Source organism: Nuphar pumila, chromosome 14 (assembly GCF_984573655.1).
Source record: "Nuphar pumila chromosome 14, dmNupPumi1.hap1.1, whole genome shotgun sequence".
Taxonomy (NCBI): domain Eukaryota; kingdom Viridiplantae; phylum Streptophyta; class Magnoliopsida; order Nymphaeales; family Nymphaeaceae; genus Nuphar; species Nuphar pumila.
Genome location: NC_143262.1, coordinates 83829408 through 83845836, shown reverse-complemented (window position 1 = coordinate 83845836; position 16429 = coordinate 83829408). Strand labels below are relative to the sequence as shown.

At 37.7% G+C, this 16429-nt stretch overlaps 1 protein-coding gene across 1 annotated transcript; it reads right to left on the bottom strand.

Annotated features, from left to right (window-relative positions):
* Positions 1-766: 766 nt before the first annotated feature.
* LOC149817165 (protein-tyrosine-phosphatase PTP1-like) lies at positions 767-15028 on the bottom strand. Its single transcript, XM_089988023.1, has 9 exons — positions 14748-15028; positions 13169-13265; positions 12990-13072; positions 12695-12835; positions 6964-7098; positions 3901-4049; positions 3587-3728; positions 1136-1238; positions 767-1028 (listed from the first exon to the last, which is right to left on the bottom strand). Exons 1-8 carry the CDS (start codon positions 14940-14942, stop codon positions 1167-1169), a joined length of 1014 nt encoding a protein of 337 aa, XP_089844149.1. The 5' UTR covers positions 14943-15028; the 3' UTR covers positions 767-1028; positions 1136-1166.
* Between the last annotated feature and the right edge of the window lie 1401 nt (positions 15029-16429).

Here is a 16429-nt window from a genome sequence, read left to right as displayed (position 1 = left end):
ATATTAAAGGATATTTCACCTATATTAAAGGATATTTTTCATGATATTTATCGTATTCAATAAAGTACTGGTCAAATTTTAAAATTTTAAAAACTATGAAAAAAGACAATATTACATAGTTTATGGGTTATGAATGATTCAATGCCCTAGTCCAATTTAAGGGTGAAAACTGGTTAGATATAGGGGTGTCAAAGGGTTGGGTTTTGTTTGGACCCAGGTGAAACCAGACTTTGACAAAAAATTTGAGTATGGACCCAAGTTTAATTGGGTCTACTATAAGAGAAACCACACCCAGACCCCACAAGAACTACATGAACCAGACCCAGACCATACCCAATAAAATAATATATATTTTTATTTTTACATTCAAAATTTGCGGGTCTTAATCGAAACTCAGGTTGAAGCCCGGTCTGGTATAAAATTTCACAAACTATACCCAAGTCCATGTATTAAGCGGACCTTCAGATCCAGACCCAGATCGTAATTGAGTTTTCTTATTTGTCATCATACTCGGACCCTATAGGGTTTGATCCAGGTAGGGTTACCCATTGACACCCTTAGTTAGATGCATATCCGATGCAAAGTCCGCCTATCATTTCCTGATCTGAATCCTTAAAATAAGATCTGAATATTGATTAGAATAAGATTCAGATTTGCATACTCAGATTATTTTTTTATCCAGATCGGTGCTTTAGGTTGGATTCAATTCGGATTCAGATTAGCTTCCAACCTAAATTGCATTTTTAACATGTAAAAAGGCTGTTCATTGTGAAATCCAAAATGGTTCAATCACATTGATACTTCAGCTTCAGTCTCATGCCGTGACCACCAAGGTCTCCATAATCAAAATAAATAAAAATGATTGTGGCGAATTCCCAGTATCTAATATTGTCTATTTCTAATGTTATCTACAGGTTAACTGAAGCTGTTGATCCCATTGGATTCCAGAAGTGTAGCAGAGGCTTATGCTGCAGATTTTTTACATCACTATGTAATCATAAAGCAAAGATCATTCCATTCACGTGAGCCTACAAACAGCAACAATGATGATTAGTATCTCATAAAACTATTATATACTGCATGATTTATGCAGCATCAAAACAAAAGCAGAAAGTTTAAAAAAAAAGTGAGCCACCTTGTTAAGCTTCTCACTAGTATCAAGCCGGTCAGCATTTTCCCCGTGAGAGCAGGTCCTCCAGTTCATCAATAATGACAGCATAGCAGAATAAAAATTGCTCCTAACAACCAAACGATGAGAGAGCACCCTGTATCAGTGGCTTCAATTGCCTCTATTTGCATATTCATAAATAATAGCGATATAACATGATAATTTTTCTCAAGACACAGTCAGGGGCAGAGTCAGGAATCTAAGTTAGGGTGGGGACAAATAGGGATGTCAATAGGTTGGGTTTGACACAAACCTGACCCATATCAAACCTTATAGAGTCAGGGTTGGTGACAAAGGTTTGCTTAGAATCGAGGTTGGATCTTAAGGATCCGAATAGTACATGGAGGTAGGTATAGTTTGTGAAATTTCATACCAGACCTATATCCCACACAAGTTCCAATTAAGATCCATGTAAAAAAGCTAAATGTATTATTTTACAGGTTCCTATAATCCTTATGGGACAGGGTTATGGTTTTTTTATTGTGGATCCATCAGACTCAGGTTCGAACCCAATACCAGCACCTCGAAGTCAAATCCGAATTCAGACCCATCTGGGTCCAAACTAGATCCAACCCCTTGACACCCTTAAGCACAAACACACAATAAAAAAGAATTACTAATAAATTATACTAACAATATGTTTAAAAAAAATCAAACAAAACCCTTAATATTCTAACTAAAACCAACAACTCATTATTTATAGATTCATGCATAATGCTAATTTGAAAAGAACACAAAAACCATGCATAAAGAAAGTTGCTTATGGAAGAATGACTTATCTAGGAGGGAAAAAAGTGGAAACCCTCCATTGTTTATAAAATGAGAGAGCTTCACCTATATCTTATGCATGCAGAAGGCACAATTTCGGGGCACTCAACAGGGGAGGTGGGGCACAGTTTCGGGCCAGGATGGGCACTAACCACCTAGGCCCGAACCTCCCTGTTGGGGTTTTTCAGGCCAGGTGGGCACGTGCCTACCCTGGCCCCTACCTGCCTCCACCCCTGGACACTGTATAAGATGACATTGTATCCTGTTCTCAAGACACCGTATAAGATGACATTGTATCCTGCACTGCTAGAAACCATAGGCATATTTCCATACAAACACAGAAGCTACAAAAATATACATTTTTTCTTCGACAGAGAAAGCTGGGGTGAGGCAGACCCCTACCAATTATACAACTATACTATTGGGATTCGAACTTGCAACGTCCCAACACAAGGTGACGTGCACTAACTGCTCCTGCCAGACAAGCGGAGCCCCCGTTGGTACTACAAAAGCTATTATATGTGCATGCACAAATATATAACCACATCACTCCGTGAACCCCTCGCCGCACACCTCCTCCCCACCCCCCAATTCCTTCAAACATGTTACTTTAGCCTATTTGTTGCCAGTTCTACCTTTCATGTACCAATAAACGATGGGTACACAGGCATTAACTCCTCAATTTACCTGGGAATGACCGCATCAACTAGCCAATTATCATTTGTCATATCATAGCCTGATCTGAATGGCCTTGTTGCTCAAGTCCAGACAACAAGGATGCCACTCAACTGCATATATAAGACCAAGAGACTTATGCAGACAACTTACCAAAATAACATGCAACAAAGTAATTTTATGTCAACAACATTCTGGCTGTTCCCCTTCTCATTTGTTCTTTTTTCCAAATAGGGTTTTGGTGATGTAATAGTAGCACCAAATGGACAGCCCATTAGATCCCTAGAGATGTGTGCCAACGCTCATTGATGTGTAAGCTAAGAACAATATCTGATTGAAACAAAGACAGTATACATATAAGGCTAATATTAACCTCAAATTTCATACCAGAAGATGATGCAAAGGTTGTTAGTCCCTTTATCACACAGAAAAGATTTTTCATAGGAAAATTAGGATAAGCAAAAAAGAGTATTTGAGATAAGAAAGAAAGAAGTAAAAGATAGTCAGGATGATGATTGAATTACCTCAATGCATTATCATGCTCTAATACAAGGACCCAGTGGAATAGCAAAGGTGGAAGAGAACTAGGGGGGCAACTCATTCGGCCAATGGAAATGTCTAACTAGATTTCATACTGATGGAAACACAATATTGACCATACTGTTAGATGGCTATGAAAAATATGAAGAATACCTTTCTAAACAAATTTCACTAATAAAAAGGTCACAATCAGAAGAAATATTATTAAAGTGCCAATGAATTTCTAACCAGACTGAAGAGGCCATATGGACCGTTTACTGGCTTATAAATTACTTGGCGTGGCATCTAGTCATGCATCATGCTATTGGAAACTTAAACAATGACAAATTTTCATGTCCACCTTCTGGAGGAAATTGCAATAATGGCACATCTCTCCTAAAAAATGAGAACTTAGAGAATCAGCAAAAAGTAGAAAAGGGGACCAACATAATTTACCTTTGTTTGGACCATTCCAATCCGCTGTGATCTGAAACCAATGATTGTCTTATCAAGATCCACAGCTGACATATCCCCACTCAGTATTCTTTGGATTGTGTGGAGGATGGTACAAAATGCACCAGTTCTTCCTATACCTGCACTGAGCATAAACAAAAAAAGAAACAATTTTAGGTTCACATGCAAGTAAGAATATTCAGAACAAAATTCAAATTAGCTTGACTCGGTGAAAAGAACTAGAAACCCCCATATTCATAATGATGGTCTCAATAAAAAAGTAGAAACTATCTTCCAGATGAAACACAAAATTAAACCTGCAATGCACAACAAATGGGCCATATTCTGCAGGAACATGATAAAGCCTTTTCATAATATCACGAACAGCTCGTGTGTCATCAGGCACTCCATGATCAGGCCACTCAGGATACTGCAGATGTAGTACAGGCAGAGGTGGTGCACTTGACTGCAGGTGGTTGGAATAAAAGAAGTGAACAATTATATCATTATGTGATAAGCTTCTCTCATATAATCAAACTTTCATGGCTAATAAGAGAGAAAACTTTTACATGAATAAAAGCAAGCACTTCAATGTACGCATGTCAATCAAATTGTGGAATAGCCGTGATTAAGAGAAGATAAGCTTCTTCTCTCTCATATAATCAAACTTTCACGGCTAATAAGAGAGAAAACTTTTACGAGCATAAAAGCAAGGACCTCAATGTACGCATATCAATCAAATTGTGGAATAGCTGTGATTAACAGAAGATAATCTTCTCTCTCATATAACCAAACTTTCATGGCTAATATTAGAGAAAACTTTTACGAGAATAAAGGCAAGCACTTCAATGTACACATGTCAATTAAATTGTGGAATAGCTGTGATTAAGAGAAGCACGCAAGTCTTCTCAAATGACTACCATGAAAGTAAGTCTTTTGCAAGCAAAAATAGCCCTCTCATCTAGGTTTGCAATGCAAACATTCATCGAATGACAAATCAACAAGGATCCCCTTTTGTTTATTTTATTCTTTTCATTTATTTGCTTTCTCTAGGATGCTATAAGCATACCAGGTTGTTGACATGGTACCGGAGCACCCTTTGTAAAAGTTTCTTGACTTTTTGGAGGTAGTGTGAAGACCATAACTTACACTGACCGATGGCCATTTAAATTGAATCTTTGTAAAATCTGATAAGATCAAAAGGAGGTAAATATTTGTGGAAACTCTTTTTAACATAGTTTCAGAAGCATCTATTGATTTTCTTGCAGCAGTAAAGTGCAGTTTACATGACTGCAAATAGAATCTGAAAGCTGGATTTGATATGGTGATAGGGCAACTATACTAAAAAGGGGAGAGTATGACAGTTTTAGGTGGAATGAGTGTATTTGAGTAAAAGACGAATGATCGAGGCCACTTGGATGACTATTACTAAGATAGACATTATGATGAACAGACCAAGAAACATATCCTCTGCTTCAGGGTTAAAGACTGAAAGATTTTGATGGAAACTAGAAGAAACAGAGACAGTAGAGAGATGGAAGGTGAGAAGATGTTAGGGCTCCAATCTGGTCACAGTTATGGGTCATGGCCTGTTCATCCTCCTTTTATAAAACAATGAAAATTATTACAACAACAACACCATTATGTGGGGTAAAAAGACTAAAATACCCCGGATGCTAATATAGATACCATACATGTACAAATGTAAACAAAGTAAATAAGCAGAGGAAAGGCCCATGAAGGGACAAAACATGAAATAAAAAGGAATAAAGAAAAGGAAATTCTTGTGTTGAAGGTGAGACATGAAAGAAACTCAAGAAACTGAAACTGCATATGTTTAAAAGACAAGACTGGTTGCACGCAAATTCGTAAGATCACCAAATCTCTGAAGCATTTCTGGACTATAAATACAGCAATGAACAGTCTCATGAATGATTCTCCGTTGCAAAATCCCCTGTCCACTGCATCATGTAGTTTTTTTTGCATTGAAATGAATATTAAAAGGAAATATCACAAATATGCAGATAGTCTCTCTGTTCTTCCTCCGTCCTCTATACTACTCTTGGAATCCACATCCTCAAAATATCCATTGAAATATGCTTACAAGCAAGCTTGTGGAAGTAACTGTATAAAAGAAACACCCAAAATTTTGTGACATTCATACGAGAGACCAGTGATGTGAGGCAGAAAAGATAATTGTCTAAAGTTGAGTATACATCCCTTTAGACTTGCATTCTTGATATAAGACAACAAAATTCCATTTCTTCCTTCTATAGTTGGATAGTTACATGTAAAAAACCAAACTTGGAGATAAGCCAGTCATGCAAATGCAGACAAAAGTATGACAGCATCATTTTCCAAACTTTAAACAAAAGAACAGCCATTTCTACATTTCAGATTGTATACCATACTAATCAGCCAAAAATCCAGCAACCCTAAATCTGGTTGTGCATTAGTGACCAAAACATCCTGGAGAAAGCAAGGAAAAGAGACCTCACATACCAGTCATACTCGCATCTCCAGATGTTCAAAAAGAAAAGATAATGCATAGATCAGAGTTACCGAAAGCTTCTTAGATAGGTGGGAAGCTCACTTCCCGGAAACTCACTTCGGAAGCGCGATACTACTCGCTTCCGAAACTTGATGAGAACCTCAATTCCCCCACGTTTCTCCTATGCTTTCCACACGCTTCATTTATTCTTATTATATCTTCCTTTACTCAACTTTTCATGCTTTTTAAGTGTTTTCTTTGACTCTTCTCACTCATTTCCATGTGCTTTGGCTAAATTGGTAGTCATCACTTTTAGATTTTGTTAAAAATTTAATTCTTATACTAAAAAATCATGAAATTTAATATTAGTCACTTTTATTTTAGTTTTAATTTGTGTTTGATTCTGATTTTCATTCAATTCTTATATTTCTTTTTTTTATTTCTCGCTTCCCGCTTCCTATATATTTTAAAATGCATCGCTTCTCGCTTCCGCTTCCCGTATCGTTTCCCGCTTCCGCTTCCTAGTCTGGCAACCTTGGCACAGATCTTTTTGTCATGCTCCATTTATTAAAAGAATATTACCACATGACATGAAATACAGAAGAAACGTATGTTCTCCATTCATCTTTCTTTTTAAAATAATCAAATTAAACTAGGAAAATTTTCCACTTTATGATGATGTCTGGTGAACCGTAATGGATGACCAAGTCCTTGACGGTGCTGAAAAAAAATACCATTTACATATAAATCATAGCTTCAGATGTGGCAAAAGTTAAAGGCATAAAGCATTTCAGACTATCACGTAACAAGAATTGCACTAAATGCTATTTATTTCACATTTGCAATTGCATATAAACAAGCAAAAGGTTTACTATGTTGTTCTTCTCACCTCTTGGTATTTCACTTCCATGCAGCGTAATACTAAGGAAGTATCACATATCCTCATGTGCTTTGTGGTAACACAAATCTTCCCAAATTCCCTAGAACCTTCCTCAGAATGAAAATAGTCACCACACTTTACCATCTGAAAATAAAAATAGTCCAAAGTTAAGATCAGATAATCCAAGGTCATAAATTGTAATAACAAGGCTGTTGAGTATCTATTAGAAGGAATGAAGAAAAGGTTGGAGATAGACATATCAGGGGTACTTATTTCAAGTTCAAACCGCAGTTTATACAACTCATGAACTATTCAATTCATCTGCATGTGTGCATGCATGTACACAAACCAAGAGCCTAAATGGCATTGAAAAAAGCATGGGGTAAAGGTCAGAGACGCACATAAAAGAATGTCAGATATGACAGCATCACAACATAAAGCATTTAATTCAAGTCCAGCTGCATGTTTAAACAACTCTGGTATCATGAGGTTGTTTACATGGGAGCTCATCATGCGCATTAACATGTTGATCAATTTCTATTATCCCTAACAAATTTCAGAATACCATGGTGACCTTTTGTTTTGGGTAGCACCAGAAAGGGCATTCAGGTAGCCTTTATAACACATGTGATTGAAGAAACATGTGTAGCATCAGCCGGCCTTTGGGAACCCAACAAGGCCAGTCAGCAGGCAGAAAGTCCTAGTCCGAAATGGACCTAGGTTGGGCAGGCCATGCCTGGCATGTCCCTTTCCCACCAAAAGAAGTGGGAAGCCCATGGCCCAGCCAAGGTGAGCCAGGCCTAGGCAGAGGTTTTGAGCACCAGCCCCATAAAAACCAGCTCACAGACTGTCTCATCCAAGTGGATTGACCGCTTTGACTGGGTCATGGCCTGTCGTCTAGTCCCACTTATAATTGGGAACTTCAGTTGGGTATAACCATATAACCAATGTGTTTCTTAAGACTTGGAAGTCTATACAGATTACAGACAATCATGCAAACATGTTGAAGGAGAAACAGTGGTAAAAGTGTCCCAAGTCTCTAACAGACTATGTCACACGGACTCGGCTCCAAGGTCAACGCACCCGCGTCGACACGCACCGACACGGGTGTGGACACGGGTGCGGCTCGGACTCGGTCAACCCGACCCTGGGTGCGGTCAACGCACCCAGGGTCATTTTGGTCCATTTTTTCATTTTTTTAATTTTCTGGGCTACAGAATTTAAAAAAAAATTCTTGTGTGTGTGTGTGTGTGGGGGGGGGGGGCTGCACAGTGGACTGTTCTGTGCACAGTCACAGTCTCACAGACTGTGCTATGTCTTTGCACTTTTTTTTTAAATATATAAATATATATATAGCCGAGTCCCTGTGTCCAAAAATTTTAAAATAGCGCCGCACCCGTGTTGCACCCGCACCCATGTGACATAGCTAACAGATTGTGACTGGAGGATTTGAACCATCTTTGGTGTTCCCCTGGGCTAGAAGTTGACTGATGTTTGCTCTAGTTAAATCTCATGCAAGATACCGATCAATGGATCTAGCTGCTGTACATTGCTAGCACTTTGCAAATGCTTTACTAGATTGTACTTGGTTGATGTACTAAGCCAAGTCTAATGGGTTACTTCAGCTTCCTAGACATTAAATATAACATGGATTGTGCAAGGGATATTAATACTAGAGGTGAGCAACGGGCCAGGCGGCTGCGGCGCAGCCCCCTTGGGCGTATAAAATAGGCCCCAGGTCGGTCTGAACCAGGCCAACACGGACGGCCCAGCCTGTAATTTTTTTTTTTACTTTATAGTTTATACTTAGGTAGGGTTAGGGTTTCACTTTTCCTCCTTTTTAGTTTTAATTCCATGCTGCAGGCTGCCTTCCCTTGTTTTCATTTTTCATGCTACTGGCAACCGGTGATCGACGACAGCGATCACTGTAACCTCTCTCTCTCTCTCTCTCTCTCTCTCTCTCTCTCTCTCTCTCTCTCTCTCTCTCTCTCCAACTTGTTTGCTTATGTGTCTTGTGGTTGAAGAGTATGATATAGGGTTAAGTTATGATAGGCTAACAATCGTCATAGAAGGAAATATGGCTTCGTTATGCCGAGAAATTGAAATATTGGGGTTGTGGTTCCATTTCATATGGTTGAGGCCCGTTCCTTTCCTCTCGAAAGCTCTTGAAGCGTAAAACTTTGTGTGCGAGGTTGGATGTGTTTAGAAGCACTTATGCATTGGGGTGATTATGTCAAATTTAAAAATAAATAAATAAATAAATAAATAAAAACTAAGCTAGTTCAGCCCAACCTGGCCCGGCTGGATAAGCCATGAGTTGAGGTGATTAACTGATTATGTCAAATAAAAAAAATGAAAAAAACAAAGCAAGTTCAGCCCGGCCCGCCCACAGGCCAATGGGAGAGCCCTCAGCCGAGCCTTTACTAATGGGTTGGGCCGGCCTGTTGCCCACCCTTAATTAATACAATCCCATAAAATTACACATGCAAGGGCATACTTGGTTTCATGACACCAAGAAACAGCAAGCCGCTGCCAATTCACTGGTAGTTGCAGAGAACCAAAGTATCTAGGTTTTAACGTTCACTTGCTAATCTTCAATTTTTTATTGACAGATATGCAAACCAGAGATGCATTTTGTTGTGATAATAGACATGGATATTTCTACACAAGTCAAAAGTAGGAAGGCAAAAGAAATCATACTCAAATAGATCAAAATCTTTTCATAGAAAAGGTTGAGGTCCTTGAGGATCAAGAAGTTCCATGCTTAACTCACCATGGCCCTTGACATCTATCGATGTGGTATTTGAGGAGCAATGTCAATGGTTCTAAACAATGTGCAGTATGAAAAAGCTCTAATGAATAATCACTAGGGATGCTTTTGTAATAACCTCGATAATACCATTATTTCATATATATGCCATATTTAATATGTTGGCATTCACATAAACACTCAAAGGCACAAAATTCTTTACAAGAGTAGGGTGTGTTTGATTGCTTATCCAAGATTGGACGGAACAACAGAACATAACAGACATAACACATGTTTTGTTTGTTCTGTAACAATTGTACTACATCCAGCGTTTGTTTCAACTTGACAGGAAGTTGTGCCCCTTGTGTCCGGCATTTGATTTTTACGTTGTGCGGACAACTTGGACACATATGGATAATGGATCGGATAAATTCATTCCCACCATATGAGTGTTTTAACCATAGTCACAGATATAACTGATATTTGGAAAATATCAAGGTATTAAAGTTGTAAAATGGAAAAACAATATTAAAGGTAAAATATCACAATATTTTCAAAATATCGGCAATTTATATATATCACAATATTATCCCGATAATATTTTTGTCGCAACCCAGCAGCAGTTACTTTTTTAAAATTGTTAGTGTAGGGGTATTTGGGGATTTTTGAAAAAGGGGATACATATGTCTGTTATTAATTTTTTAGCAGGTTACTTTTGGTATAAATTTTATAACTTTTTCCTTTAGGGTTCAACTTTAAGTCTTTTAAGTAACATAAGGGGGTCTTTTGACCTTGACCCCCCGATAATCAACACTCAGGGTTGCGACAAGGAAAGAAAGAAGTAACAGAAAGAGGAAGAGAAGGAAGAAAAGAAGGGAAGAAAGAAAAGGAAGGAAAGAAAGAGGATGGAAAGGAGGAAAATGAAGGAAAGAAAAGGGAGGTTGTCGATGGCTGCCCTGCGACAGGGAAAGAAAGAAGGAAAGGAATTTCCTGCATATTTAGGTTGTTTGTCATGTTGTTTATATCATATTATGGCTCATTTGCTTTACATCTATTTTTTTTTTAATCCAGAGATTTATTGAAAAACCTATAATATCCCGATTTTATATCTCATCGAGATATAGCCGATATCGATATTTGTGACTATGGTTTTAAGATGTTTATTATGGATTTTAGCCCCGGATATAGATATCAAATTGGATGTAATACCAAAAAATGTTTCAAATTAGGGTAATTTGAGAAAAATATAAGAAATGATATTTTTTTGATATATAAATGTTTTAATCGGTGTCATACTGGATCTAATTGTGAAAGTATAAAAAAATTATGGATTTTCTCCCCAACTATGGATCTCAAACTGGATCCAAATACCAAAAATTGTTTAAAATTTAGGTAATTTGAGAAAAAAATAAGAATTCATATTTTTTTATATACAAATGTAAAAACCATAAATAGATCATAAAAACCTAAAATGCAAAAAAATAGATCACAAATAAACCAAAAACCTTAAACTAGAAGAAAAATAGATCATAAAATTAAATATAAAAAGCCCTAAACAAAGAAAATCAAAGAAAAACAGCCTAATCAAATACAAGAAAAGCCCTAATCAAATTAACTATAAAAAACTCTAATTAAAGAAATTTAATTCAAAGCCCTAATCAAAGAAAATCAAAGAAAAAACCTTAATCAAATCAAAGAAAATCCCTAATTTAAGAAATTTGATTTAAAGCCCTAATCAAAGAAAATCCCTAAACAAATTAAATATCAAAAGCCATAATTAAAGATATTTGAATCAAAACCTTAATCAAAGAAAATAAAAGAAAATCCCTAATCAAACTAAATATAAAAAAACTAATTAAAAAACTTGATTCAAAGACATAATCAAAGAAATTTCTTAGTCAGAGCCCTAATCAAAGAGAAGAAGAAAAGGGAGAGAGAGAGAAGAGGAAGAAAGAAGAAAAGAGGGAGAGAGAGAGAGAGGGAGCAGGGTGTTGATGATGGCATCGATGGAGGAAGGAGGAATTGTGGTGATGACGCCTGAAAGAGGAGGCATTAATGGAGGAAGGAGGAGTTGTGATGATGGCATCTGAAAGAGGAAGAGCTCTTATGATGGCATTGATAGAGGAAGGAGATAACAGCCGCAACAACTTTGTTAACAGAGATAATGGTAGACGGTAATGATGCAGAAAAGGGGGGAAGATAAACACTAATGGCGAGAGAGAGAGAGAGGAGAATGAGAGAGGGTCGAGGGTAGATCCCCTCCCCCTGATGCTTTTTTTTAATAATCTGGGTTCCCCCCCTGCCCCGTTCTCAGCGTAACTGTGGTGGTGGTGGTGGTGGTGGTGGAACGGTGAATCACCGTTCCACAAACGCAGTGTCCCACACGATGCGCAATCAAACACACCCATAAATTCCAGGTTGAACACTTCAAATGTCATACCCATGCAACCAAAATATTGATCCATGCCTGGATAGGAGATTAAAAGCTAAATTAACTGCAACCAGGAACTTGGTTGATGCTTAACACTGAAGTCATGATTTAAATTAAAGCACTATCCTCTTCTTTTGAAAACAACATATATATCACAAAAACTACACAGCTTTTCATGTACAACAGGTTATCAAACATTTTTTTACTAGGTGAGCCGACAAAAGGGCTATGAATTCAGTATTAAAATGTTTGACTTGAACAGATTGCTTTTGCGATATTAGATTTTTTTTAAGGAATTGAGAAATTGGAAATTATAATCACTATCATTATCATAAACTAGAAAATTGGTGTAACAGGGTGAGCAGGACCAAAGAGATTGGAAGAGATCAAAACAGAAGAATTTTGTTAAAGTCTATACAGTCAAAGCTACATGGATTATGCAAATAGCAATGCGCCAACACAAGAGACTATGTGCACAAATGCAAGCACTAAAATAGAAAGCCTATCATGAAGTATCATAGCAATCGTGCAATTACCTTGAAACTCAGACAGTGAAATACCTTGTAATTATCGACCAGCCGAGTAAGCATGACAACCACAGGACAGTGGCATTGGATTACCATCTCCCAGAAGTCCTCAAAAGTCTCAGGCAATGGACCTTGTGTAGCTATAAACCGAGAGACATTTCCAACAGAAGCAGGCTACATATAAATTCATAACTAAAGTGGTTAAAAGGAATATACTGATCCAAATACCTTATGCATATTGAGTGAAAGAATAATATACTCTGAATCAAACAAAGTTCTTCAATGCTACATGCGCACACACACACAAGAGAACCATATAAATGCATACCATGATAAAACTAGCATTGATATAGCCATTTCCCAGCAACTTGTCATCCTTACTTGAGTTAAGAAGAACTCTTGAGTTGTCAACTGGAAAGGATAAGAAACAATCAGTCACTTCCACGAAAGCACCCAGACAAAAAATTTACTTTCTTGCTAACATGAAAATACTGTAAGCCGTGTTACATGGTAAGACATCTCTATAACGGTTCTTGTTCAAATTTGCATCTTCAATAGCAACTCTGCATCTTCTCAGCATCTCACTCTTTCTTAACCTGCTAGCCTACAGAGGACATGTGGCAGAACCTAGTATGTTAAGCCACATATATCATAAAATCCTTGAGGAAAAGAAACATGATAACACATTCCAATTTTCAACTACTTTTTCTCTTTATGCATGACCTTCCACCACCTCACCTACAGACGGACACATGAACATATGCAAGTGCATGAATCTGTAAATGCAAAGATGAAAAGGAAATCACACCCACAACAAAGAGATAAACAGGTCATGATAATTATATGGTTACAGGTTCTCTACTTTGGGCTGCAAACTGCAGCACATGACTCTGTCTTCCAAGCATCATATCCAAAATCCAGAATCCTGTGACTAAGCTAACAGCTTAACCCAATATTGAGAATTAATTAAACAGTTTTAATAAGTACAACTGGAATTTTACAGTGAGAGTAACTCACGCTTCTCTTTTCTTCCTTACAAGCCTTAATTAGGTAAAAATATGCAAAAGTACTCCAGGAAATAGAAAAGGAAATCAATGGCCTAAATGATCTTGCAGGCAATTCAGTGACAGACTAGAATAACGTAACATAAATTTCCTAAATTGAAGAATCGCATTATGCTTATGAGTAATGCAACAGCTTATTGTTGTTTTAAAAACATTCAAAGAAAAAATAGCTTTGTAAGATACTTGAAAAAAAATCATAGAAACAAGTGCTGATACACTTACAAAGTATCAGTTGGAACAGGTACGATAGTATTATGCTTCATAATGTATACAAATGTCTACAATTCAGACACTTCACAAAGGATGCATTGAATGACCAAAAATGTGATTCATGGACCAATCGAGAAAGTATTTCTTTTCTGTAAGGGTGTGCGATGATTGCGTGGTTGTCCTATTTTGGAACTGAAATTTGTATGCCAAATCATAAATCCAGTGTTTGGGAAATTCCCAAACACACATTTCAAGCTCCCATCTGAATATGCCGTCCAAGTACCAAACAATGGCAGGATTGACTATCCAGGCTCTGGAATTAAACTTCTTAGGAAAATCTAGTTCAGTATATCCGACAAACCTTACAATTCTCTTCTCTCAGATATGAGACTCGTACAGGAAGAACTCGGGCATCTAACCTCCGCAATCGTCATTCCACGATATTAACTGTTTTGATTAGAGCAAAAAGGAAGCATAACCAGTTCATACAAGCATGAAATGAACAGCTAATAATCTTCCTTTAGGACGATCATATCACTACATTCATCAACAGCAAATCAAATGTTAAGAAATCATCCTCAACTTCCGCTATATCGATCGAATAAAAACCAAAAAGCTGAATCAAAGTGTGATCAAGAGAGATAACACTACGCAAATGTGAATAAATTATCATAATCAAATCAATAAAATCCAAAGCATAAGGATTCAGAAGATGGAACCCTAAGAAATGGGCACATTCAGAAAGAAAAAAAAAACCTAAGTGCACGCCAGCGAACGAAGAAGTAGTAGCAGAATAAGGATCGGCCGAACACCTGAAGGGTCTCAAACTCCTGGTCGAGCCTCGCCTGGGACTGGATCTTGCACTTGACTAGCCGGAGCGCTTCGGAGCAATGCCGGAACTGGTCGGGGGTGAGGCGGAGCTCCGGCGGGTCTCCGTACGCCTGAAGCAGGACGGAGTCGGGCCCGGGGGAGGCGGAGGAGGCTCTCTTCGCCGGAGAGGCAGCCATGGCTGACCGACGGAGGCTGCCGGAGTTCCCCGTCTTCGCCGGAGTCTCTTCGCCCGATCCCGAGAGAGTTTGCGTCCGTCCCTAGGGCTCTGCGAGTCATGCTTTTTTAAAAAGGGAAGTCTTTATAGTGTCTAATGGTGGGAACGCGTTGACTTGGTCTTGCACCCACAGATCTAGTTCCCCTCAGTAGCTGCTGCCATTTGTTCGAGGTTGTGTTCAGACTTGACAGGGCCGGTAAGGGTATGTTTGATGGCTTGTTCATGGTTGGACGAAATGAACAAACAGAACAGAACAGAACATTGGTTCTCTTCGTTCCGTAACAGCTGTTTTAAGTCTAACGTTTGTTTGGACCTTACTCAAATGCTATGTTCCAAATGTCTGCTGTTTGATGACGATGTGCAAACAACTTGAACAGTCATAAATAATGGGTCGAATTACTTAGTTTTGGATAGTATCTAACCTAATACAAAAACAATGAAAATCTGTTGAAAAAGCATCAAAGCACATTTAAAAGACTCATTGACAGGAAAAATTATGCATACATGGATACAACTGACGCAGAGGAGACTCTCATCCACGATTCCCCGCATGGATCACCTTTGCTTGCTTTTCAACCAGTTAACTGAGGTAGTTGGTTCAGTGAGTTATATATAACTTGAAGGGCTTGAACTAAACAAAAAAGGAATGATGGTTGGTACCATATATTAAACCAAAAAAAGTAGTCAAAGTAGAAATGAAAAAAATTCAACTGCATTCTTGTTTTATAGTCAAGACTTACACATTCCACAACAAATACTATTTATGCACATCAAACAAGCGATACGACAGGTAAATAGTACTTGAAATTTTAACATTTTGGGAGATTATTGCATGTTTTATAGTCAAGCACTGTTCTTAATGATACTAACAAGATGAAGATCAATAAATAGTAAGGTATCAACAGAAATGGGATATTTTAATGAACCTTTTCATGCCCTTTTTTTAGAATCATAAGTAGTTAAAGAACTAATTTTTCCAAAAACAAACATGAAATCTTCTCTCATAGTTAATCATAAATTGATATTGTTGAAAATGCAACCCCAATAACAACGATAAGCAAACCATCAAATGGCAAAAAGACATGAACATATTGCAACTAAGTAAAAGAACAGATAAAAACCATTTTCTCATTTTCATTTCTTTAACACATAAATAAAACATTAGTCAGGAAATGCATAGAAGGATCCATTTCTTCCACTGCAACCAAAGAGAAAAAACAGATTTTGATCCGAGAAATACCAAAAAATGCATAAACAAAAATATGTTTTTTCCTCTTCTGTTGGTTATTTTACAAAATGCAAGAGCCGGGAAGAAATTATTGTTGGCTTGATCAGTGGTGGCGCGAACGACAGGCAGAAGAAGCAAAATCCAAAATGGCAAGAAACCCATTCTAAAGAGACCTTCCATCTTCCTCTTTCATGTCTACAAACACTTCATTTTCTTCTTCC

Excerpts from the sequence above, each read along its gene's own strand:
- LOC149817165 (XM_089988023.1), bottom strand. The coding sequence starts at position 14,942 with ATGGCTGCCTCTCCGGCGAAGAGAGCCTCCTCCGCCTCCCCCGGGCCC. Across the intron at positions 13,266-14,747 it reads AGGAGTTTGAGACCCTTCAG|GCTAGCAGGTTAAGAAAGAG; the intron begins GTGTTCGGCCGA and ends TGTCCTCTGTAG. Across the intron at positions 12,836-12,989 it reads TCAATGCTAGTTTTATCATG|CCTGCTTCTGTTGGAAATGT; the intron begins GTATGCATTTAT and ends ATTTATATGTAG.